At 55.5% G+C, this 26,567-nt stretch overlaps 1 protein-coding gene across 7 annotated transcripts in view; it reads right to left on the reverse strand.

Annotated features, from left to right (window-relative positions):
• The window catches only part of CDH22 (cadherin 22), a 137,970-nt gene extending 111,841 nt beyond the window's left edge, over positions 1-26,129 (reverse strand). The window contains exons 1-6 of one of the 7 annotated variants that reach the window (XM_050917703.1): positions 26,006-26,129; positions 21,335-21,433; positions 19,821-19,972; positions 17,555-17,695; positions 14,592-15,927; positions 3,973-4,267 (exon numbers count right to left, since the gene is read on the reverse strand). In XM_050917703.1, the coding sequence (XP_050773660.1) occupies positions 3,973-4,267; positions 14,592-15,122 (826 nt within the window). In that variant the 5' untranslated portion in view covers positions 15,123-15,927; positions 17,555-17,695; positions 19,821-19,972; positions 21,335-21,433; positions 26,006-26,129. Of the gene's footprint in view, positions 1-3,972; positions 4,268-14,591; positions 15,928-17,554; positions 17,696-19,820; positions 19,973-21,322; positions 21,434-21,941; positions 22,018-26,005 lie in introns of those variants that run through there. The other 6 variants (XM_050917700.1, XM_050917701.1, XM_050917702.1 and 3 more) reach the window with 6 other exon arrangements.
• Between the last annotated feature and the right edge of the window lie 438 nt (positions 26,130-26,567).

Here is a 26,567-nt window from a genome sequence, read left to right on the forward strand (position 1 = left end):
GAGAAGGAAGTACCCGCCCTGACATTTCAGAGTTTTGGCCTTGAGGCCCAGAGTGGTTTCCCCACAGTCTTTGCTTCCCTTTGGGGCTGGCCAGACTGATGGAAGCCCCACGGTGAAGGGGGAGCCACGAGGAAACCAGCTCACACTCACTAATTTGGGGCTGCCGTAGGTTAGCAGGACAGAGGCTGTCAGTCAGCGCTGGCTCCTGGCTGTCAGGTCCCTGCCTCTGGAGCGACACAGCAGAGGCACGTCTGACGCTGCTCCAAACACTTCTCTTTACTTTTCACTTCTGAGGATTTTAATTTGCAGGAATCACCTCCTTTCATGTTCTGAAACCGAGTTTCTTTCTCCTTCTGATCTCCAATTTTGCACAGACACTGTCTCCTTTGATACATCTTGTTCACATCAGCCTGTGATCAGGCATCTCTGTAATTGTTAGTGATTTTCAAAGCACGGGGCTCCTGGTCTAACACCTAGAGTTGAGAATACTGCTCTTTTTAAACGTTGCTCAGGTAAACTACGTTAATTTCATTGCTTCTCCCTTTTGGGAAGGAGGGGGCAAGTCTCCCCCTCGCTGCCCGCATCCTGCCTTCCATTTGTACAGGAGCCTGGGTCTGCGACTGATGGTGTTCTTGGCCAAAGGAGGAGAGGGTTCCTGACAGGGGCTGAAACCATGTGTCAGGAGGAATTCAGTCAGCAGCAGCCTCTCTGGTGTAATGATTTCTGCACATCTGTACGTGTGCTGGAGGCCATCACAGAGCTCTGAATGATCAGAGCATCCAGGAAACACAGCAAGAGACTGACCTTCCGGCTTCCTGCCAGGCCCTAAGGAGAGCCCTTCCCTTGCTGCACTTAACTCCTTGGGCGCTCACAGGAACCAGGCCTGGGCCCCTTTTTCCAGGGCACTGCCTGTCACACCCCGAGATGGGAAAACCTGCTGGAGCCCGACCTGTGCCACATGATCCCTGCGCTGCCAGGCTCCTCGGCGGCTCTTCCCGCTCTCCTTCCTTCTCCTCAGTTCTGCTCACTGCTGGTCCTCTCACTCTCTCCTTCCTTTGCACCCGTCACTCTCCCCTTTTCATCCCCTGCGGCTGTCAAGCGGGATCTGCCTTACCATTTGATGTCGGGCAGGCTTGGGCAGGCTCTGTCTTTTGCCTTAAGGCGCCTTTGGAGAGCAGAGATTTGCAGTGCCATTGCCTGGGATACCTCCCCTCTCACAGCCCGCCAACCCCGAGCCTGCTGCCCACCTCAGTCAACCCAGGCCCCTGGCCTGACACAGACAGGGAGCAGCACGATACCCAGAAAGAAGGAAAAGGGTGAATGGATTCTGGGGCTCAGCAGAATGCACTACCAGCATGAAGTAGGGACAAAGGGCAGACGCCCTGCTGCTGCCCCATTGCACATCCCCGCCCCCACCTTACAGCCAACACTCAGTAAAGCACAATAACCACCTGCCCAGTGCGACACTATCCTGCCCTCTCCCCATGCTCTGGGAAACCTCCCCGCACAGACCCTGCTCTGGTGCACGGCATTCCAGACCCGACAACGTGCTACCACAGGAGCAGAGGCAGTGTGGTGTGTGAGGTGCTAGGCTTCACTTAGGAAATGACAGGGATGAGTTTACACGTCTGAGCCAATCAGCTGAAGTTTTCTTCCATTACGGAACAATTGTACTTAGTTCAACAACACTGCCGGCCTCTGCTCAGCGGGCGCGTGTGACCAGAGCTGCTGGGAGAGGGGCTGCAGGCCAGGGCTGTGGGGTGGGTAGGAATGGAACAGGACGGAGGCTCGGATCAGGACTGATATGCAGTAGCAGAGCTGGAGGAGGGGTGCCAGGGCAGCACAGATATAGTGGAGGATGCTGCAGGTCCAGCAGGTCAGGACCAGCATAGCTGGGGGATGGGACTTCGCACTGCAACAGCAGGGGGGCTGCAGATCAGGACTGTGTGGAGAGCCCAGAATGGAAAGGCAGGAGGACCGTGAGTTGGGACTGAGGGACATACCAACACAGGAGAAATTTGCACTAGTGAACACACTCGGGCACAATGAACAGGCCCTGACCAACAGAGTAGTTCAGGGGGACAGAGGTTATGGGCCCATTTCTGTGTTCCAGAGGCATCAGTGGAAGTTCTGCCTGAGTGAGGAGTGCAGGATGGGGCCCTGCAGAGGAAATAACCATTCTGCCCTCTCCTGGCTTCGTTCTAAGTTCCCATGGCTCATGGACCTCCCAGGTGGGGAGGCCATGCAAACATAATGCCAGACGCAGGCTCCACCTCCACACTCCAGTGCGAGGCAGAGCCTCCTGCTCACTGGAGCAAGGAAGCAGGGACAAGGACTCTAGGGACCCTGCCTCTTCCAGTGGCCACTCATCTCCACTCATCTCAGCTGCATACCTGCTCCAGCGCACCCAGACCTGCCAGGCCAGCAGTGCCAGGGAGCGGCTCGCCATACAGCTGCTAGACAGGACCAAAGAGAGTGAGCAAACAATCTGCAAGGTGCAGGGCAGAGGCGAGGAAGAGACGCCCTAGTCTCCAGCAGCAGCACGTTCCAGGGTCTGGGCCATGGCCATGGGTCATTACATTCACTTCTTGGAGCCCAGAGACAGCCAGGTTCATGGAAACTAAAAACTGCAGGGGCTGAGCCTGCAACGGAAGGTGGGCACCCAACCTGGTACCACCCAGCCCCTGCCCAGTGAGCCCGTCGTTACAGGGGAACAGGTAAGGCAGTAATGATCCCACAGGGCTCCAGGTGTCAAGACAATAGCTTAGCTAAACTAATCAAGGCAAAAGCCTTAGCATAGTAGGTAACCAAGAGTAACCCTAGAGCATAGGGCATCGCAAGTTAACATGCTGCAAGGACCCAGCTGCTGACAGGTTCCCACAAGGGGCAGGTTTATCTCAGCCTGGGATAGTTTTAGTTAGAGACATTGGCAGATGTCCGACCACACGAGAGCTATGGAAGCTAATGGATATATATGCTAATGAACTTGAGGTAAAGAGATTAATAACCTATGGGAGAAGAACACCCCCCGAATTAGTACAGTGAGGAACTACAAATACAGGGAAGGGGCTGAGCCCCTCCTGAATACGTATTAGGCCTGGCAGTGTCACTAGAACTATATCCCACCCACGTGCCTGGGATGCCGGGATAATGCTCACTGGCGATGGTGCTGATGGTGAGGAGAACTAACACGTCAGGTTGCTCTGCAAGGGCCGGCTCAGCTCGTTCTGTGCTATCTCTGCCTTTCTGGCTGGGCTTGAAACTTTGCTAATAATGTTAATAAAAGTGTGAGTGTTACGACCATGTACGTCAGGGTTCTCAATTAAACAGGAATTCTAGTAATACTGCCCCGATCTTGGGATGAGAACCAATCAAACCTCCGAGTGTTAACTGGGAATTTTTAAATAATCAATATAATGAATAGACCAGGCAACAGCAGCCAGGCACTAACAGATGGGGGAGGTGGAATTCCAGGGGTGGGGACAGCTGGGAGCGTAGGTGCCACAGACACAGTCAGAGGCAAGGAGACCTGGCAATAAATATCAGTCTCAATATGATCCTAACCAGCAGCAGACCCTGCCTCAAGCAAGGCCTGGGGCCTGCTCCCCAGTGCGTGAGAGCAACAGAGACCAGCATGGGCGGAGAAAAGCTGAGGCAGAACTGGGGAAACTTCAGACGGGGAAGCAGGGGGTTGGCACCCAGCTCAGCCCACTCCCATTGCACAGGCTCACGGGGAGCCCACATGCTCCTCCAGCTGGCCGTCAGCACTGAGGATTTACTCAAATGTTTCCCTAAACTGCTTTATTTATTTTCCCCCTTGGCTCCAGTCGCGGCTGGAATCCCTGGATTTATGACAAGTGATTCTGTGCTGGGCAAGACTCTAGTTTGACAGCTCAGGTAATGGACGGAAGCAGGGGCTGCCAGCTCCTTGCCCCCATCACCTTGTGCTCAGCGCGAGTGCAGGGCACCTACCTATGGGGGACAGCTCGGCCACGCTGCCAATGTAGGGCCCCCCCAGGAAACGGGGCTCGCTGTCGTTGATGTCCTGCACCTTGATGATGAACTCAGACTCCGGCTCCAGCAGCTGGTTGGTCTGGCGGTCCCGGGCCTGTGCCCGCAGCGTGTAGAACGTCTTCTGCTCCCTGTCCAGGCGCTCGGTGGCATGGATGTCGCCTGTGACCTCGTCAATGAGGAAGATGGTTCCTGCGCCCTCCCCGGAGATGGTGTACTTGATGGACCCGTCCCCCTCATCCGAGTCCGAGTGGATCTGCAGAGGAAGGACAGAGGGCGAGGGTTGGTGCTGAGAGAGAGCAATTGAACTGGCTGGAGCCACAGCCGCTACGCTTGCTGCGAGAGCCAAGTCAGTGAGGAGACCCTGGCAAGAGAGGAGCAGTAGCTGGGCCCATGGAGTGGGAGGGGCTAGAGCAGGAGTCTGGGATGGGGAGGCAGGCAGAGCAGGGACCTGGTGGCTGCATGGTTTTCACTGCCAAGAGTTAGTCCAGATCAGCCTGTCCCTCTTGGAAGGGAACAGCAAGTGATGCACTTGTCCTGGGCTGGGACCCGGAAGACCTGGGTTCAATTCTTGGCTCTGCCACTGCTTTGCTGTGTGACCTTGGGCCTGTCACCAGATCTCTGCTCCGCTCCCTTCTAACACAGAACTGAGAGAATAATTTTGTGCAGCTCAGACCCCGTGTCACACGGGCCAAAGCAGCCCCCAAAGACAGAGTGATTGACATTACAGGAGATACAACTGGAACAAAGCTTGTGAGGCTCAGACATCCGCATGGGCAGCATCAAGTCACTGCATGCAGCTCTGTGATGTGTGTAAACACCAGCTCACTGCCCTTCCAAACCCAAGCCAGCTGCCCCGCTACTCTGGTGTGCACGTTCTGATTCTCGAAACCAATGGCTGCCAGCCCTCCCACACAGTGACAGCTTCATGCCCACCCAGCATCCTGGCAGGGATATGAGCCCTGAATTCAGCACCAGAAACATCCCCCCAGGAAAGCAGCTTGTGTAGCCAAGAATTTCCTCTTCGTTTTCTAATTAAGATGCTATTTGGAATGAGGGAGCGAAAGGGTAAACAGTAGCTCCCTTTGCCCTGCAGCTGCCTGGAATCCAGGCCAGGCGTCCGGAGATAATTTTATTGGTGGCATTAAACTGAGTTATGAGGTTTTTACAATCCAGCCACTTATGAGAAATCTATTAACAGTAACTGGACAGGCAGAATGCATCTCTGAGGAGAGCAGCGTGGGCATTAATTGGGGCAATCCATAATGGACAGGCCCCCAGAAAGGTTTCATCAGATGCATTCATTTACTCCCCACAATTTCTGCTGAGAATCAGCAAAGTTGCCAAAAAAAGAGCTGTCCATTAATCGGCTAATGAAATATGAAAATGTTTATGGGCCATTCAATCTTCCAAACTGCAGTTCTATAATCCACCTTCAAGACATACAGTTCCAGCAGCAAGAATTTATACCAGGACTTGCTTCTTTTTATGATGCCTTCATTATATTTATCTTTCAGATACAATTTATATATTTATTTATTTATTTCGTGAATAAGATGTCCACACATTGGACAATTCAACGTACTTTACATGCTATTCATACATTATCATCTATGTCAAATACACACTCCCACCCTGCATTGCCAGGAAATATACTCACCTGTCCAGCATCACCTAAAAATACACCCACTTGCCCAGCATCACCTGGGAAATACACCTGGCCAAACAACATCATGCAGGAAATACAGCCATCTGCCTGGTATTACCTAGGAATTACCCCTGCGTGACTGTCAATACCTGGAAAATACACCCCTGCCAAGCCAACAGATACACCTGTTTTCTCAGGTATCCCTAGGAAACACCCACTCACCTGGCCCCACTTGAGAAACACACCCAGACACCCCTTTGCAGCTGGGTGCCCTAACAGCAGGGTTCTGGCCTCACATCCCCTCTCAGGTCCCTAATGGCTCCATGTCGGGTTTGCTTGACTCAGTAACACCCATCCTTGGGGCTGGTTCATTGCAAAACTCTTGTGCAAACAGTCGCTAACAGAAATCCCCAGACAGCCCACTGATCACTCCAGTGCACATTGACCTTACAATCCCATGACAGCCAGTCCATCGACATAGCACATACCACACTCCGGCACCTTTCACCCCACCCGGGTCTTCATTGGTCCTCTCCTGTCCTGCCACGAGAGTCACACCAGAGCCTCTCCAGCTGAAGTGCAACTCCGTTCTTCCTAACAGGAGGCCTCACAGCCTCTCCAGTGGAAGGGCAAACTCACCTTCCCTCACTCCCCCAGTTCTGTCATCCTCTCACCTCAGACTGGCCAGAGAGTCTCTTGGCCCTCAGCCCTCTTCGGCTCTCTGGCTCCAGCTCTCCTTCATGGAGACCTCCGAGGGTTAGCCCATCTGCTGTTCCCATCTACAGCCGTCTCCAGTCCCGGGCCGCCAGCTTGGATGGCAGTAGGCAACTTCCACTGCTGGGAGGGAGTTGCCTACCGACATCCGTTGGTCCTCTCCTGTCCAGCTCTCACCCTAGAAGTCAGCGTCGCGTCACGTCCCTCCTCCCTCTGACTCTCCCTGATGCTTTCTAGCTCCAGGCACTCCACACCCTCTCAATTGGCTTCATTTAAAGAGGCCAGCCACCCTGGTACATACACTTTCAGTTGCCTGGGCAGTCTCCCTGCCCTGCGGGAATTGCAGTCATAAGGTAGTCACTCAGCTGGCTTGCACAGGAACGACCCTGCCTGCTCTGCATCACATCCTTCTGCCCCATGTCAACTCTTGCCAGAGACTGAAACACCACGACAGGGGCTGTATCTGTTCCATAAAGTGCAGGGACCACATACACAAATGTGCATTTCTGTGCTCATAACAACAGCAACAAGATTCATGATGGTGGAATCTCCATTCTCAGAGGTTTTCAAGGCCCGGCTTGACAAAGTCCTGGCTGGGATGATTTAGGTGGTGATGATCCTGCTTTGAGCAGGGGGTTGGACTAGATGACCTCCTGAGGTCTCTTCCAACCCTACTATTCTATGATTCTAATTATCAGCCAGGAGACAAACCTGCCCATCCAGCCCCTTTGCCCAGCAAACAGTCCAAACTAGCAGCATATCCCTGCTTCACATCTGCTTAACACTGACTCTGTGCTCAGAGCAGATGCTAACAGCCCTGAAACCTGGAAAGCCAGGAAGAAAAACAGAGCCCGCACTCCGGGGGCTGGAAAGATAGATTTACAAGGGAAGATTAATGAGCTAAATCTGCATCACTTGGCTAAACAACGATTAACGGGGGAGCAGGATAACTGTCTGCAGGTGTCTGAGGGAAGACAGCAAAGAGGGTTGGAGAAGGAGCAGGGAGTGCTTTGGGTGTGAAAGTGAGTCTGCATTTACACCCCTAACCTGGTGTACAATCACCAAGATTGTATGCACCAGCATAGGGTTTGGGCACACACATGACCAGTCGGACGCCAGAGCAGTTCTGAAACTTGGGCCACAATACGGATATGCAGGTTTTCAAAGCACAAAAATGCAGCCATCTGATTTCTCGGGTTGTCTCTCGGAGACACCAGTCAGTGAACTTGGTGCATAGCACTAACATGGGCTCTGAGCTGGACACCTGCAGCAGCTGCCCCCAGATCATTTGCCCCATGGCGTATGCCTACACTGCAATTATAGACTCATAGACTCATAGACTCCAGGACTGGAAGGGACCTCGAGAGGTCATCGAGTCCAGTCCCCTGCCCTCATGGCAGGACCAAAAACACCTGTGGCTGGCCCTGTCAGCTGACTCAGGTCCAAGGCTAATTGCAGTGTAGGCATTTGGTCCTAGGCTGGAGCCTGGGATCTGGGACTGATTAAACAGCCCTGTGGCCCAAACCCCACAAACTCACGTTAGCTGACGGGCCAGGCGCAGGTGTTTAATCGCAATGTAGATGTACCCATGCTGCATTTGGCTTCTTACAGTCCATTTAAATGCTGGGATGGATTTTGGTGACCCGTACTCACAGGTGTGAGGGGTGAATGGCACCAGTGTGGAGGCAGGTTTGGGTAAGCATCTTCTGCATAGCTCTACCAGTGCACCCTAGCCCTACCACCAGCTCCTATGGCATTCCCAGAGCCCCTCACATCCTGCAAACCCCCTCCATATTAAGCTGCAGCACCCCCAGCTGTGCAGCCTGGTCCCCTATCCACTCACCCAGAGTTCTGCCAAGGCATCACAGTCCCTGTCTTTGCCCCTACTCCCACCCCAGCTCTATCAATACATCCAGTTCTGCAGCGATACACACTGTTGCTCGTTCCTGGCCTGCCTTCCTTGCCACCGCAGCCCCATCAGCACAGAAACCAAATATGGTGACAAGCTGCAGGGTGGCTCTGGTGAGTGGTGCCACAGGGAAAAACTCCTCACCTTGTGCTGTGGCCGGTGCACACCCGCCCCAAAAGTCCCCAAGGCCTCTCCAGGAGTGCATGACCAATGAGCAAAGCCACCCTCTCCCAAGCCGATCTGGAGAACAAACCTTGCACTGGGTTTGCTTTGTAGATGGCTCAAGAGTGGCTGTGACAGTGCAGACTGCCAGAGGGTGCTGAGGCAGAGACAGCAGCCATTCCACAGTGCAAATAGCCACGGGGACAACCACCGTTTCCCTCTTATGTCCAGTCCTCCAGAGACCCCACTGGCCTGGCTCCCATCTCAGCTGTGACAGGGTAAATTGGAAGTCAATGGAGTTACTCCAGACTTACACTGGGATGAGATCAGAATACACATCTGCATCATAAACCCCTGAAACCTGCCCCTTTCTGGGGCAACAGGCCTCTCTGCACTTAGTCCCAACTCCTAGGCACACTGGGAGCAGGTGACTCCAGGGCAAACATAATCCCAGCATCTCCAGAGCACAGCTGGGAGGCTCCCTCTCACCAGCCCGTGATCTAAAACAAAGCAGCCGCTCTGGAGGAGGGTGCAATGACCCCTTCACTCCTGGGCATGCTCTTCACCCAGGATGGGGGAAGGAAGCCCCACATTCAGCCATGGAGTCGCCCCTTATTCCTAGTGATGAGGTGTTTCTGGGCAATGCCTCTTGGAAAAGATGAAAATCTTTCATCTGTTCAGATTGTTAAAAAGGGGAATTATTTTCCTGCTCTAAAGGGCTAACACTGGGATTTTATAAGGCCATTAATTACCACCTACTAATTAAATCAAAATTAAATGTGAACAGAGGTGCATTTTCCTTATTAAAAATGATTTTAAAAAAAGCACAGCTACACAAATAAAAACTACTCTGGGATTGAAAAATAAAGAAAATCAAATAAAAACTGGCCACAATGAAGGCACGCTCTGTGTTTGCTCCAGCTCATAAAGCCTTAGTTCATCAATTTTCTTTAAATATTAGCAACTTAATTAAATCTGCTTTTTTCCCTTTAATCCCCTCTTCTATCTAAAATAGATCTGTCCACATGCAGAAGTTTGTAACTAGTGCTGACCCCATAATTCTATTTAAAAAACCCAAAGAAATCCACATCAAACTGACAGAAGCCTCGGGGGAAATTACAGTTCAGAAAAAGGATTAGCAGGAGAATCCAGATTGTACGGAAATGTTATTGGCCCTCAGAGGAACACGTGTAGAGGTGTGAGAGGCTGGCCAAGCCTTTCCTAGCAGGCGGCACTACTAGGAACTGGGTAGATGCCTCACATAGGGGGAGCTCCCAGCAGCTCCTATATCTGCCTATCCCCACCACACATTCCCCAGGGAGAAACGCAGGAACATTGACCACAGGAGGCTCACAGCTACTCCATAAAGGAACTGTGCTATGGAGCAGTTAAAACACCAGGACCAGGAAGAGATCATAACTGGTTTCATTCTGCCCAGCCTCTCCTGGCAGGGGCACAGTGGGGAGCAGGGCAGGAGTGCGGGCTGCAGGAGGCTGAACAGCAGCTGTAGGGAACAGCAGGCCTTTGAGAGAGATTTACAGGGAATTGTTCTCTGTGTGGCCTGGCTGTTCACTCCGGGCTGGCAGGTGCTGTGGAAAGGGGATGTAAAATGGGCCAGTTTTAGGTTCCTGAGTTCATTTTGGAAATGAGGCTGTTGCTTGGCTACCTCTGGTATTTGACAAGGCCTGATGCTTCAAGTCACTCCCCAGGGGAGCTGTCAATTAACTGTAACTGCATCCAGCATCTTCATGGAGGAGAACACTTCCTGAGCATCTGCAAAAACGGGCACAGAGGATTGTTTCAAACTTAAGTGGAACGTCACTCGTGGTCCTGTCCATGTGGCATCCCCCAGACTCACAGCCCTGAAGCATACGTGCCCCAAGCACAGCAAAGCCATCAGAATTGGCTCACAGCACGCTTCTCTGCCCCAGCTGACAGGGGGGATGCCCCCACAATACAGTCTCCACGCTGCCTCACTGCACCTGCATCAGAGCATGCTGTGCGATGGAGATGCTCGCTCACTGTGCTGGAACAGGGGGTGGAGGAGAAGGCCCTGGGATGGCCTAACCACAGAGCACTGAGGAAAGCACCAGCCACACAGGTCACATGGGCAGGGCCGGGGGCCATCCACACTGCACAAATACTGAGTGCCAGCCTGGGTGCTGGAGGACAAGCACATGCCAGCCCCAGCTGCTGGCAGGGGCAACATGCAGTTAGCTACCACAGTTACTGTCTCACTGAACTTTCACACCACACCCCTCACCAGAGGTTCGGAGTATCTCCATGGTGCCAGGTCTAACAGCAGCATTCATCAGCTAGCAGAGAGAGAAACGCTAAGGGAAAGAGAAGATATAAATGGCATGAACTGAGTCACCTCTGAGGTTAGCAGACTGTCACTCCCCTGGGCAACAGCCACTGTGCAAGGCCCTGCACTTGGCTCTCAGGCGGACACAGGACTGGCTCTGTGGAGCCTATGCACCGACACCAGCTTCTCCCTCCACCCTGTCCTGCCTCCCCACCCCATCATCAGTCTCAAACCCAATGGCAGGGTTTGCAGCTGGCCGAGTCTCCCTGGGTGCTGTACAGAGCCCAGTGCAACACCGCCTGATCTTGACTGGGCTCGAGCGGAATATCAATACGAGGAAAGCAAATGGCATTCCCCTGGGTGCCCCAGTAAGTCCCATCACCCCGGACTCCTGCCCAGGCACCACCCAGGAGTGCTGGCTCTGCACCTGGGACATAGGAGCCAGACCCCAGCCTTCTGCCTATAACAAAGTGACTCTGCACTTGTAATATTTGCTTTTGCCCTAAGAACCCCCCCCAGTCCCTCCTGGCACATTCATATGCAAATAGAGGCATATTAAGTGCATTCCATGCAAATCTTTTATGCAAATTGGAGTCATATTATGTTAATACAGCAACACCTTTACTCTGAGGTAACTAATTGGGCAGAGGAATGGGAGGTGGGGGGGGGGGGTGGCACATGGAGGCCGGAAGGGGCTGTTTTCCGAGCCAGCCGCAATCTGCACAGACCAGGAACCGGAAAACAGAAGCACAGTCCTGATGGGCGATCTGGCTGGTAAGTTTGAGCTTAGCCTTCCCAGGACTGGGAGCAAGCCAGCGGTGAGAGTCTGAAACCCAACGCGCAAGAGGACGACTTGGGGAATGCAGTGCCATGGACCTGGGGGTGGGAGAGGGGAGGATCCAGGGCCATTGAGCTATGGAGGGGTGCGGGGAGGGGGGGAGGATGCAATGCCATGGAGCTATCCTGTGGGGGAGGGGATGCAGTGCAATGGAACTACCCCTGGAGAGGAATGCAGTGCAGGGGGATGCAAGGCCCCTGTGCCTGTCGCTGGGAAGTGAAAAGGGACCCCCTGGCTGGAGTGATGATTATGCTCCCTCCAGGGCAGTGCCGTTGCCCCTCCCACCTTGGTGTTCCCAGGGAGGAGGGTTCTGGATGGGACGGTAACTTGCTCTCTGGCTGCCCCCCATACACACACCCAGCAGGAACAGCTGAGAGTCCCAGGGCCCAGCCTGGCCCTGCTGTGCAATCCCCTTTCCACAGAGCCCATCCCCCACCCCACCCCCAGCTCCCTGGCCCTGCTCATCCAGCTTCCCAGTGAGGGTATTTGGGACATGCCTCCAGCAGAGTCCAGCACCACCACTGGACAGTGCACTGCACCCTGTGTGTCGAGGCGCTCCCCAGGGCATTGCCCCCCACTTCCCCTTCCCCTCATCCCCTCCCACTGGGGCACCGCCAGCCCCCATTCCCATCACTCCCCAAGGACACTGCCAGCCCCCCTTCCCATCGCCCCACCGGGGGCAGTACCAGCCCCCATTCCCATCACTCCCCAAGGACACCGCCAGGCCCCCTTCCCATCGACCCACCGGGGGCACCGCCAGCCCCACTTCTCATCGCCCCCCAAGGACACTGCCAGGCCCCCTTCCCATCGCCCCACCGGGGGCACCGCCAGCCCCCATTCCCATCGCTCCCCAAGGACACTGCCAGCCCCCCTTCCCATCACCCCACCGGGGGCACCGCCAGCCCCCATTCCCATCACTCCCCAAGGACACTGCCAGCCCTCCTTCCAATCGCCCCACCGGGGGCATCGCCAGCCCCCATTCCCATCGCTCCTGAACAACACTGCCAGCCCCCCTTCCCATCGCCCCACCGGGGGCAGTACCAGCCCCCATTCCCATCACTCCCCAAGGACACTGCCAGCCCCCCTTCCCATCGCCCCACCGGGGGAAGTACCAGCCCCCACTCCCATCGCTCCCCAAGGACACTGCCAGCCCCCCTTCCCATCGCCCCACCGGGGGCACCGCCAGCCCCCCTTCCCATCACTCCCCAAGGACACTGCCAGCCCTCCTTCCAATCGCCCCACCGGGGGCATCGCCAGCCCCCATTCCCATCGCTCCTGAACAACACTGCCAGCCCCCCTTCCCATCGCCCCACCGGGGGCAGTACCAGCCCCCATTCCCATCACTCCCCAAGGACACTGCCAGCCCCCCTTCCCATCGCCCCACCGGGGGCACCGCCAGCCCCCATTCCCATCACTCCCCAAGGACACTGCCAGGCCCCCTTCCCATCGCTCCCCAAGGACATTGCCAGCCCCTCTTCCCATCACAACACAGGGGCACCGCTAGGTCCCTCCACTTCCCATCACCCCACTGGGGGCACCGCCAGCCCCCATTCCCATCACTCCCCAAGGACACTGCCAGGACCCCTTCCCATCGCCCCACCGGGGGCACCGCCAGCCCCCATTCCCATCGCTCCCCAAGGACACTGCCAGCCCCCCTTCCCATCGCCTCACCGGGGGCACCGCCAGCCCCCATTCCCATCGCTCCCCAAGGACACTGCCAGCCCCCCTTCCCATCGCCTCACCGGGGGCACCGCCAGCCCCCATTCCCATCGCTCCCCAAGGACACTGCCAGCCCCCCTTCCCATCGCCCCACCGGGGGCACCGTCAGCCCCCATTCCCATCGCTCCTGAACGACACTGCCAGCCCCCCTTCCCATCGCCCCACCGGGGGCACCGCCAGCCCCCATTCCCATCACTCCCCAAGGACACTGCCAGGCCCCCTTCCCATCGCTCCCCAAGGACATTGCCAGCCCCTCTTCCCATCACAACACAGGGGCACTGCTAGGTCCCTCCACTTCCCATCACCCCACTGGGGGCACCGCCAGCCCCCATTCCCATCACTCCCCAAGGACACTGCTAGCCCCACTTCCCATCACCCCACCAGGGGCACTGCTAGCCCCCCCCTTCCCATTGCCCCCTAAGGACACTGCCAGCCCCCCTTCCCATCACCCCGCAGGGGGTACCACCAGCCCCCCACTTCCCATCACCCCACCAGGGGCACTGCTAGGTCCCCCCACTTCCCATCACCCCACTGGGGGCACTGCTAGGTCCCCCCACTTCCCATCACCCCACTGGGGGCACCGCCAGCCCCCCTTCCCATCACCCCACTGGGGGCACCGCCAGCCCCCCTTCCCATCACCCCCCAAGAACACTGCCAGCGCCCCTTCCCATCACCCCACCGGGGGCACAGCTATCCCCCCCTTCCCAGCCCCCCACTTCCCATCACTCCACTGGGGGCACCGCTAGGTCCCCCCACTTCCCATCACCCCCCAAGGACACCGCCAGCCCCCCTTCCAATCACACCACTGGGGGCACCATCAGCCCCCCACTTCCTGTCACCACCCTGGACACCACCAGCCCCCCTTCCCATCACCCCACTGGGACACCGCCAGCCTGCCCCTCCCCCTAGTGTCCCCTGGCTGCTGCCAGTTTGCCTCCTCCCCTCCCCATGTGCCCACATAGCACTGGAGGTGGCAGCTATCCATCTAGGGGGTATTCCCTGCTCTGGATTTTCTCTGAACCCACTGGCCCTACTGAAGCTCCATCAAACAATAACTGTGTCTAAAACTGCCTGACCATGAGGGCTCCTAATCCACCTGAGCAGCCTTCCCACCCCATCCAACAATGCTCCTTGCCTTCAGTGCAGTCCCTCCCCCAGCAAGGGCCTTTCCTCCCGTGTGGCAGGGGCACCCGCTGTGCCTGGCCATGCTCCTGGCCTAGCTCCAGCCCCTTCCCCTTCCAGCGACACACCTGGGCCCTGCAGAGACATACCAAGGTCACTTTACCTTTCCCACGTAGAGCGGCTCCGTGCCCGTGTACTCCTCAACCACAAAGAACTGGTTCCACACCCAGCCGCGCTTCACACGTCCACCTGCCAGCAGCATGCTGTCCCCTGACTGCTCCAGGCCTGGCCCCCCAGCCTCCGTGTGCATGGCCAGGGCCCCCAGCTGCTCCAGGCCTGGCCCCCCGGCTTCCGTATGCATGACCAGAGCCCCCAGCTGCTCCAGGCCTGGCCCCCTGGCCTCCATGTACATGGCCAGGGCCCCCGACTGCTCCAGGCCTGGAGCCCTAGCCTCCGTGTGCATGGCCAGGGCCTCCGGCTGCTCCAGGCCTGGCCCCTCGGCCTCCGTGTGCATGGCCAGGGCCCCCGGCTGCTCCAGGCCTGGCCCCTCAGCCTCTGTGTGCATGGCCAGAGCCCCCAGCTGCTCCAGGGTGCAGAGCAGCAGAAGTACGGTCCATGAGAAGCCTGGCAGCGCCATCACCACTGTGCACTGGGAGGCTGCATGGAGAGTGGCTTTCAGAGAGGACGCTGACATCCTTTGGGGAGCTGACACCACCACTGTGGGGCTCACCAGCCCGGATGGGGCAGCTTCCCCATCCCCGCCAAGACCTCGCTCCAGACAGTCAGGCTCCTCAGGGTGCTACCTCTGCTCAGGCCCCAGGCATGCTGCTGACAGCAACAAGTGACCAGCGTCCTTGGCTCCTGGCATCGGGCTGAACAAGGCGAGAACAGTCAAGCTTTCTGCCTGGAAGAGGCTACAGGCTGGGCCCCCTCAGAGACTTCGTGTGGCCAGACGACTAGTGCTTTCCCATCAGCGCTTGCATGCCTCATTCACTAGCGACCCAGGGCTGTGATGCGCCGTGGCTGGGCTGGTGGCTGCAGTTCCTTGGGAGCCAGGGGTCAAAAGACCATTTATCCCCCCCCTGCTCTCCTCACATCCCACCCTGGGGATACTTCAGCAAGCAGAGAGGGGGGCTCTGCTGCCTGTGGTAGGGATCTCCTGGAGGGGCAGAGAAGGCTGCACCTGTAGTTTGCAGGACAGCAGAGCGAGCACCTTTGCATCGAGTTTCATGAGAGATCTTAACAGGAGCAGCCTGTTGTGGCCGAGACGAGCGCTCACCCACTCCAGAAACAGGCCCTGTGCTATCGGGCTACAGATCCAGCTGTGGCAGGCCCTGGTGCAGGGCTGCTCAGGCTGAGGACATTTGTATTCTCCATCTTCACGGTAGTTGCACTCCAGTTTCTAGAGGAGAACCCTTCACCAAGCTGCTGCTGGTCATCTCCGTCCTCTGCCAGTTCACTCTGGTGAGCACAGGGCAACTGACAACATCTCTGGGAACCTGAAAGAGGCCGAGATGTTAGTGACAACCCCTGGGCTGAGCACTGCACTCCCCGCTCTGAGTGCCACCCCTCGCCTGGCTGCCCCTTATGCTCCCTGCATCTCCTGTGCTCTGTGCCTGGCTCTTTTCCTCCCCCACTCTCTCTCCCTCTTCGTGGTGCTGCTGCCCCCTCCCCTGGTGCCACGTGTGGGAGCCTGGCATTGCAGGAGCTGCTAGAGCCAGGGACACTGGGAAGAGGAGGAGGAGGAGGGTGGCAGAGCTGTGGCGCTTTCATCTCTATGGAAATTCCTGTATTTAGCAGGGATCCGGAGAACAGCAACAGCTCAAACCAGTAAGGCGGCAGCTGCACAGCGCGCCTCCCCCTCACGCTGCTTCTGGGATCCAAGTGAGAACGTGTACAGTTACTCAGGGTGATCAGATGGCGTCGGGAGGGCCCCACAGGCAAACTCTCCCAGCAGCGGCTGTTGGTCCAGGGCTGAGGGGCATAGGTTTTGCGTGACACCCTGTGTATGCAGCTCAGCACCCTAATGAGTGCGTGCTTTGGACAACGCCATCCTGAGCCAGGACTGGAGCTCAGGGGAGACAGGTTCCCTAATTATGGGCTCCGCGTATTAGCATCTCCAGCCTTTCTCACCAGCCTCACCCTTTGATATTCTCAGACTGGGAAGGAGCTGCCAGCCCCGAATTTGGGTCTGTAGGAGCCAGAGCAACCTTCACTGAGCTCCAGATCACCAGTGGTTGAGGAGAGGAGTCCAGAGAATACTCAGTACCAACTTCCCAGCCGGGTCTGACCTTGTCCCAGACACAGACAGACAAGCCTGGGCAGGAGATTTGTGACCTGCCACCAGGATAGAAACATGCTCTGTGTAACGGGGACCAGTTCAGACAGTTTGCGATAAGCCTCGCCGTGCCATGGGTGGATGGACAGGCACCTCTCTGTCCCCTAGAGACAAGAGAGGGGCAGGGCAGGGGGCATCCTGGACCGTGTCCCTTACGAATCAGACCAGGATCTCCCCAGAGTCCAGGAGTCACACAGCTGCCTGTAGAAGGGCTCCTCAAAGCCCACCCACTGCCAGATGCTACAAAGCCAAGTTCGGCGGCAGCTGACAAGTCCCTCGCATGCACCCAGCTCCCTGCCCTCCTGGGCCAGGATCACAGGCCCGACTGGCTTGATGCACACAGCATGCCAGCTCGCTGCAGCATTGCTTTGGTATTTCCCTGCCCCCTCACACCATAGCACGCAGGGCGTTCACATGGCAGAGACACTGAGCATCACTCAGTTCCTGATTCCTACGCAGCCCACAGGAGTCATGCACACGCCAGCACGCTCACACACAGGCCTGCTACAGCATATACACATATGCCCTATATAACATGCACAGGGGCCAGTGCACTCTCACCCACACACACACTGCACTGTGGGCACCTGATGTTCTGAGGAACACAGGGTCTCTGGTGCACTTTGAGGAGTCAGGAATTATTGTTCAGCCTCATTAATGCTTCCTTCCCAAATGCATCACCCAGAGGTCCCACCGCCTGGGCCCATTCCTCAGCAGACAGGGCTGTAGCAAGGCCTCTTGTCACTGAGAAATCTCCCCTCTCACTGCACGTGCTAGCGGATACTCACTAGTAAATGCAAAGAATGATCACCCATGCACTAGGCCTGAGAGGGTAAGAGCGAAGGGCATGCCCCAGCCATCCTGGCTCACTCATTCGTAGTGTGTGACAGAGGGTCTTGGAGTCACTTGTGCCAATTAGGCAGGTTTCCCTGCAATCAAACAATATGAAAGACATTTTAAAGCAGGAAACTGTTTCTAGGAGGCAGGGAGGGATGAGTGGGTAGAACTGCTGGAGAGTGCAGGGCTGAGAATGTCGGCCACCAGCCCATAATCACTTGGGCTGAACCCTCTGTCAGCCAGTCTGACTGCACCCTCCATCGCTTGGTATCAAAAGCACTGCTGTGCTAGGTCAGTGGGATGCATCTAGCCCCATCTCCAGATGGCCAAAGCCAGCTGCTCCCAGGGAGCACAAAGCCCTGTAACGAATAATAATGCACACACAAAACCACACGTAAAACGTGTGTGCTATGGTGTGCACATAACATACTGTACAAAACATCCATGACAATGGCCAGTGTAATACAGTTATGCCTGACTGGAAAGTCTCTGCTATTGCGGAGCTTTCATCTCCAGTTCAGACCACTCTAGTCCGGCCCTGCTGGGCAATGACCAGGGCTGACAAATCTCACTAAGTCCAGGGTTTTACAGATTCTGCAAACCTGTCTGAGCGCCTGAATTTTCTTTCCTGCCAACACACTCCTCCCAGCAGCGATCCAGCTAAAACAGGTTTTCTAGCTAGAGGTCGGCCTCAGCTCTGCCCTGGGGAGAGACGAGCCCCCAGGCCAAGGGTGGGGCCTTTCCATGGGAATCTCAACCCATCCCTGTTCTATTCTCTCCTCAGCCCAACACAAACCCAAGGATGTTCCAGCCCCACTGAAAAGGTTCAAACCCACCAGGCTCCCATCCCATGGCTGCTCTGCGTGGGCGTGAAATAAGCTGATGGGTCTCAGGCCAGTTGCTAGAAAACACTCACCCCTTGTGCCCCAGAGCCTGTCCTGCTCCCCGGCTCTCAGTCCTAAGGTGAGGCGAAGCTCACTCTATTTCAGCCTGTGCTGAGCCTGCCTGGGGACAAGCAAAGGGCATCCATCTCTGGAGCCGTCAGTGCTAAGTTGTTGTTACTACACAACACTTCTGCGCTGCAGCGAGACCTGTAGCCATAACACAGATGGGCTGCACTCAGGAAATGCAACTGCTAGAATCAGAACTTAACAAAGGGTCCATTCTGGTCCTGTCTCCAGGCCTGTCACAATACTAAGTACACTGTGGGAAGCAACCACCAGAGCTCCGATTTCTCATCCTATGTCCATCACCAGAACCCGGCCCGCTCAGCCACGCTCAGGTTCACCAGAAGTCTCCACAGGGAAAACACACAACACCCCTGGTCTGGGAAATGACTAGAGGCAGCAGAGAAAGGGCATTAGCCAATTTCACCTGACAGGCACATTTGTGTGTTCCTACGGGACATATTTGTGTCCAAGAAACAAGGTATGGCCCTTGCAGCAGGAGCACGCATGGTGTGACGAAGTGGGACTATTCTTAATGTTTCCTCTGAATACTGTGTGGTTGCCTCAGTTTCCCCTATGCATTTCTTAAGTCTCCAGTGTGCATAAATGGCCGACACTCTGTATCCTGCCAACAAATAGCTGGGGCACTTCCCCCTGCAAGGGAATAGCTAAAGGTGAACAAAGAGATCAGGTGACCTGGCTTGGGAAAGAGACAAAGGCCAGAAAGGAGGGACTGGAGGGGGTTTTTCAGTTTGGAGCTGGCTGGATATGAGGAGTGAGTGTAGACGGGGTGGTCTGCCTCGCTGGGCCCCAGAATGGACCCGGCTGAGGGGTCCTGTTCGCTGTACCTACAAGCTCTGTTTTAGACCATGTTCCTGTCATCTAATAAACCTCTGTTTTACTGGCTGGCTGAGAGTCAATGTCTGACTGCAAAGTGGGGGTGCAGGACCTTGTGGCTTCCCCAGGACCCTGCCTGGGCGGGCTCGCTGTGGGAAGCACATGGAGGGGCATATGCTGAATGCTCCAAGGAGAGACCCAGGAGGTGAAGCCATGTGAGCTTCTTGTGCTGGAGACAGTCTGCTCCAAGGGAGAGGAGGCTCCCCAGAGTCCTGACTGGCTTTGTGGGGAGCAGTCCAGAGCATCGCCGGGACTCTGTGACACATGGCATCCACAGTGGTTTCAGACTGGTGCACGGCCAGGGGCAGAGTGCCACAGAGTGGAGGAAAAGTCTCCCATGGTGGGAGATGTGGAAAGGAGGAAAAACACCCACCCTCAATTCACTGCTAATTTAATAGAGCTTGACTCCTCCATTTGCGCCGCCTCTCAGGACACTGCCAGTCTGATCCACTTGCAGCCCTTGGCCTTGTGGCCACAGAAATGCAGAGAGCTGGAGGGACGTCTGCAGGAGCAGATCTGTGGGAACTGGAGATAAACATACAGAGTGAGGCCACTCCAACTGCTCAGACTTCATTCCACTGTTCTCACCCTTACAATCACCCATTTGGATTGTGCTATTCAGAGCCGTCACTAGGCATAAGCAGACTGAACAATTGCTTAGGGCCCTGAGCAGCTCAAGCGGCTCTCATATTTGCTTTTTATTATGTGTTGCGGAGGGAATATTCCTGCTTAGGATCCCCAGTGGGCTAGCACTGCCTCCGGTGCTACATAAGGGCTGGGCTTGGGTCAATGGTCTGTTATCTGCACACGTCCACCACACCCTCCTCTCCAGCTTATCCCTGCCTCGCAGGCTCCCCCAGCCTGCTTCAGGGGCAGCTGCTTTCTCTTCCTCTCCCCTTCCCGTAGCCTCTTGGTGCTGCATCCAAAACTGTTGTGCCAAGACATGAAGTCCTCTGCTGAGGGCAGGGACCAGGGAGACCCAACACACAAGGGGCAGAGGCGGGAGACAGCATTTATTTCCCAGTGATATTGATGACCTTTCATTACTGACTTGGGGCACTTCTCTCTGCCACACATGAGCTATGGGCCATAAATAAATAACTGATGAGAGCTGCTGCCGCCAGAACCAGCAATCAGTGCAGCGTCCCGACATGACGGCCTATGGGGGCTCACAGGCAGACACACATGCTGGCTGACTCTAGCTCATGCTCACACACCCCCTGCACCCCTAGTTCAGAATCCAAGTGAAACGCCACCTTTGCTGATGTTCCTCAGTCCTAGCTTCCCAATTATCAGCGTGACTTGTGCCCCTCCCCGAGAGGGCTCGCTCGGCTTGTCGGTATGTATTTGGCAGAGCCATATTGTACATCATGTTGACAGTGGAAATTACATCCTGAGCTTATGTTTTACACTCTGCCCTGTCAGAACTCACCGCAGCCCAGTGATCAGGACAAATTGAATAGCATCCCGCCCGTGTCAATATTTATTTCATTTTACAAATGCAGCCGATGCAGGAGAAGGGGGGGGGGGCACAAACACCAGCACACACAAAGGAACAGCCTAACCGCTAATACATTATGCAGCCTGACAAAGCCCTACATAACACGGACATGCGCTCAGGTGCTACAGTATGGACAGATATGACTGCAGTCCTCCAGAGACCTGTACAGGGGCCCAGAGAGAACAGAAAGGGGAAGGCTTTGTCTCCAGGTGCTAGGAAACTGTAAACAGATTCCTGTAGGAATACACACACTCCAAACCCTGATACATGCACACATCTACACACATGCAAATGTCCACACAGACTCTCAACTGCATTCAGACATTCCACATACACCATACACAAAACCTACATGCACAAACTTGCAGCCCTACCTGCATACATACACTTGGGGGTAAGTTCTGCAGTTGGGGGTCTCTTCACACCAAACATCCATCTTCCAGCTCTCATAAGCATCACCTGGGGCCTCACTAGCTCCATCTTCCCTGAAAAGCAGGATACGAATGGTTTCTACACACCCACACCCCTTCCTGACAGCTGGAAATCAATTACTAGTGTCCCATTAGGCTGCCAATGGATTACTCTGCCTGGGCTGTTCAGAATCACAGCACCATCTGGCAGGTCAGGCACCCAGAAGGGGTGAGCTTGCACTGGAGAGGGCTTAGGGTAGGAGTGGGCAAACTTCTTGGCCCGAGGGCCACATGGGAATAGAAATTGTATGGAGGGCCATGAATGCTTACAAAATTTGGGTTGGGGTGCAGGAGGGGGTGAGGGCTCTGGTTGGGGTGCGGACTCTGGACTGGGGTCAGAAATGAAGAGTTCAGGGTGCAGGAGGGGGCTCTGGGTTGGGGCTGGGAGTAAGGGGTTTAGGGTACAGGATGGTGCTCTGGGCTGGGATTGAGGGGTTTGGAGGGCAGGAGAGGGATCAGGGCTCAGGCAGGGGGTTGGGATGCTGGGCGAGGCTCAGGGGTGCAAGCTCCAGGTGGTGCTTACCTCAAATGACTCCCGAAAGCAACTGCATGTCCCTTCTCTGGTTCCTACACAGAGGCGTGACCAGGCAGCTCTGCACTTTGCCGTGTCTGCAGGCACCACCCCTGTAGCTCCCACTGGCTGCGGCTCCTGGCCAATGGGAGCTGCAGGGGCGGTGCTTGGGGTGGGGCAGCGTGCACAGCGTAGCTCCCTGGCTCCCCTACACGAAGGAGCCGGAGGAGGGCCGTGTCGCTGTTTCCAGGAGCCATATGGAGCGGCCCCTGACCCTGCTCCTCGGCTGGAGCACCAGAGCAGGGCAAGCCACAGACCCCACTCCCCAGCGGGAGCTCAAGGGCTGGATTAAAATGGCTGGTGGGCCAGATCCAGCCCACAAGTCGTAGTTTTGCCCACCCCCGGCTTAGGGAAACTCCAGGTGTCTGGGCTCCAGGGTATCTTCCTAGCCTTTGCGTATTGGGTGTCCTCCATTTTCATCCTGCAGGTCCCAGGTAGCCGCAGCACTCCCTGTCAGCCTCAGCACTGAGCAGAGAAGGCATACAGTAGGGGCACAAGAGGAGACAGCAGCCTGGGAGCGAAACGAGCATCTGGAGTGGGGACAGGGGTCAGGGACACAGAGAGATGGAGGCAGGGAATAGAAAAACCCACCCAGCCAGAAGCAGCACTTCCCACTGGCAACAAGCAGTTAGTGCTGCCTACGACATCCAGGGCCAGATGGAGCCACCCTCGAATGTGCAAGTATGAATGGTAGAGGAAGAGGGATGGGCCCTGCGGTGGGTCCCTGAGGGGAGGACCTCAGTGGACAGGGTCAGCCTGTGCGGGACCCAAGAGGCAGGCAGGGCAGAGCAGGCCAGTCCCCAAAAGGGGTGACGCAGGTGCCGTGTAAGCTCCCTTGCCACTAGGCTCTGGGCCTGCCCAGGAAACCACCAGCAAGGGCTTAGCTCAGAGTCTCGCCCCTCTGGTGGCCTCAGGGAAGGTCCATTGCCAGGTGCCCAGCACTGCCTGGTGCCCAGGTTGGTGCCCCAGCTGCCAGGCTGGGCTCTGTTCCAGACCACTCCCTCCCTAGCTCAGTGAGAGAGGTGGAGTGCCTTGCTCAGAAGTGGGAGGGAATAGCTACCTCCATGGGACACCCACGGCTGGGGAGACAGGGCAGGGTGTCGGCAGGCGGAATGGTCCCACTTGCCTCCGCTCTGATGTGTGCAATGGAGAGTGGCAGAGCAGCAGGTGCACGAGGCACAGTGGGACATGGATTTAACCAGAGGCCACAGCTGAGCAGGGGCATGAGCCCACCCCAGATCTGCAGCTCGCCACATGAGGAGAGTCAAAGCCAGGGGACCCCACAGTTCAGAGAAGGGGGGCTCAGAGAGGGTAGGCAGGGGTTGTTTAAATGTTTCCAAATTTCCCATCATCACTCCAGCTCAGACAGTTCCCTGTAGCCTACCACTGCCATGCACCACTGATACATGAGAGAAGGTCCAGGCTGGGCAGGCTACTCCTGGCCTAGCCCTGGCTGGGTCCCAGGCATCTGGAGGCTGATAGTAAAGTAAATTCCTGTTTATTTCAAGAGATGCCTCATTCTGCTCTGTGGCTTCATTCTCTACTCCAGCCAGCCAGATGCTCCTGCTGCTCATCCCACAGTCCAGGGGCACCGGTAGCCTGCCCCAGGCAGTAGGGATTTTGCACCAGGCTTCACTGTGTTCTAATGCCCCGCATCTCCCATCATTCCCAGGCAGGGGGCTCCTTCTGCAGCTGGATGCAGAGGCAGCTGACACCTGAGGTCCTAGTCTCAGAGTGTCCTGTGAGCCGAGCAGCTGCCAGGATGTGTGCCAAAACAGCACAATGCACCCAAGGAAGAATTCTGAGGCTGTCTGCAGTGCCTGTGCATAAGGGGAGCTGGCCCCATGGGCTGACATTCACCTGGGGGTGAAGCTCACGCCAGGGCTCGTGGGAGCTGCAGTCTGCTCCTCTCCATGCAGCTAACATTGAACAACACCAAACTAGGGGTCCAGGCCGGACCTGCGGTGGGCACACTGAGCTTATTTGGGGAACGGATTGGTCATGATCCTGGAAGGCCCAAAGAAAGGAGAGTCAGGCTATAGGGAGAGCCCAGGGCATGCTGCATTGCCCCTGCGGCGCCCCCCACATGGAAATCTGGTGTTGAGTTTGTGGCCTGAGCCACACAGGTCACACTAGATAGTCACAATGGTCCTCCCGTCCTGAATCTCATCACAGCCCACACTGAGCGCTCTTTGAGGCAGGGACTGCCTCTTCCTTAGTGTCTGTGCAGCGCCCAGCTCCCTGCCTCTGGGTACTACCAACAAATGACCATAATGCCCAGGCCTGCCAAGTCTGGAGCCAGGGCCTACTCTGCCTTGCTGGCTGCATCAGTGCTGAAGCAACAGGGGAAATGCCGAAGCAGTGCTCCCAACCACAGAGGAAACCCAGCTACTCCTGAACTGTGTTCCTGACAAGTGCATTAGTACAGGATCAGAGCTCGATATCCCACTTAATACCTCAGCGAGACCACCTGCCTAGCATCTCATCTCCGTGAGTCAGCGCAGCCCTGAGAGCTTGGCCTCACACAGATCCCATTGAGATGGGCCAAAAAGCCTGTGATTATTCCACCAACAAATTCCTCTTTCATATTGTCAACAGTGCAGTAAATTACAGTGCCATGTAACTGTCTCCGCTTCTTAAACAAGATTCAATTCCATTTAACTCTCCCCTTCCTGGGGAAAGGAGCAAACTAGCTAGAATTTGTTTCCCGGTGTCTGTTGTATACGGACTGTGTAATCGTGGCAAGGTCCTCAGGAAACTTTATTATGGCACATCACCTCCAAGCTCCTCCATTGGCTGGGAACCCAGAGTCTTAACTGCTCCAGAATTCAATTTATCTCTTGACTATTGCGAGACAAGCAGGAGTGACTAACACGCTATTCCTCTCATGTACTATTGCCTCCAATTCTGGGGCAAGAGTGGGGTGGGAGCGGAGAGGAGAATTTGCTGAATGTAAGATACTATCAGCACCAGGCTAGGGCCAGACAGAGTGCAAGAAAATTGTGTGCCAGCTTCCTACACACAGCTCTGGCAATACGCCTCAACTCTGATCTGCGGCACCCCTGCTAGGTCACTTCTTAGCAACAGCTGCTGCCTGTGCAAAACTATGGGGTCCTTTTGTGCTAAGGAGAAATGTTCACTAGGGACTGGGATGAGGCATGCAACTCATTCCTATGTGTCCCCTGGGACTGCAGTCTGAAGAAGTGAAAGACCAATAGTGAACACACTGTCTAACCACACTTTTTGCCCCCCAGAAGAGCTGCTGCGCCAGAATGCCTGTGTGGTGAACACGACATTCTCCCTGCTGTATACTCATTGCCTGCTTTCTGCAGACATGCAGCATCGCTGCCTGAGAGGGCCATTCACATAGGAAGAATGGGTGTCCCCAGCACGGAGCATGCACACATGCTGCACCTTATTATTTCTTTGAGGGCAGGGAGAACATCAGGCCCCTGTCAGCCCTACGTGAGCCAGGGCCCTCCTCTGAAATCAATGGAGTTGCACCATGTCATACCAGGGCTGCATTTGACCCAAAGACTCTAGCTTTGCAAGTTCTCAGCTCACAGCAAATCACATCAGTGATCTGCTATTTAGGATTCACTCCAACTCCCAGATCACAGACTTTTCTGGGGAAACTAGGCTGGACAAAGCACTAGGAAGTATATGGTACAATTCAGAGCAATTGTGGCCCAGTTCTGACTGACGACAACATCATCCCTCTCCCCACCCTTGGTCTCTCCCTGCTGTGCCAGGTGAGCGCTAGCCACCCAGGCCAGCGCTGCAGTTAGGTAGGACCCTCTCTCATGAGATGCATTTGTTCAGCAACCACTCTCTGATTCACAGCATCTTTTGTAGAACCTGAACGTAGTCTAGCGATCAAGCAATAAGAAATGGCTGAAGATATTGATCTGGATAAGAGATAGTGCAGCAGAGTATACAAATTCTGGAGATAAATAGCCAAGAGAGCTGCACCCTTTTTTTAAAGGCATATTTAATTGATTTTTAATTTTACTTACCCAATGAAAGCACTTTTGTATCCAGACTGGCATCCTCCTGAACGCTGCTCCCACCTGCAATAACGCTAACGTATCACAGCAAAGCACCAGCCGCCACTGGCTTCCAACAAGAGGAGCACCTCTCAGGATCAGGCTGAGACAGTAGAAGGAAGAGGTAGGAGGTTCCTTAAGGTCTAGCGAATGCCCAGCCCTGACCCATAGCACACGACACAGGCAGAGGGTATTGATAATAGGAAGTTCCCTCACTAATCTCCTCCTAGCTCCTGATTTAATAACACAGGGACAGAAAGCCCATTACACTTATTAGAAGTTTAATTTTTCTTGTCCTTGAAGTAAATCTGTGAGTTTCCTCTTTCTGGTTTCTTGAAATTACTCTCCCAGCAGGGGACTTCTGCCTCTGCCTGTCTTCTTAGCTGGACTGGAAAGCAGGGTTCAGGTAAAACTGCTTTTCCAAAAGAACCTTCCAACAACTTGCGCTCAGGCCAGCATGACTAAGAATCTATTTTCCTTCTTCGTTTCAAGTTGCCTTAATTTGAAGTTTTAAATATTGTCGCCTTTGATG

The sequence above is a fragment of the Gopherus flavomarginatus genome, chromosome 11 (assembly GCF_025201925.1).
Source record: "Gopherus flavomarginatus isolate rGopFla2 chromosome 11, rGopFla2.mat.asm, whole genome shotgun sequence".
Taxonomy (NCBI): domain Eukaryota; kingdom Metazoa; phylum Chordata; order Testudines; family Testudinidae; genus Gopherus; species Gopherus flavomarginatus.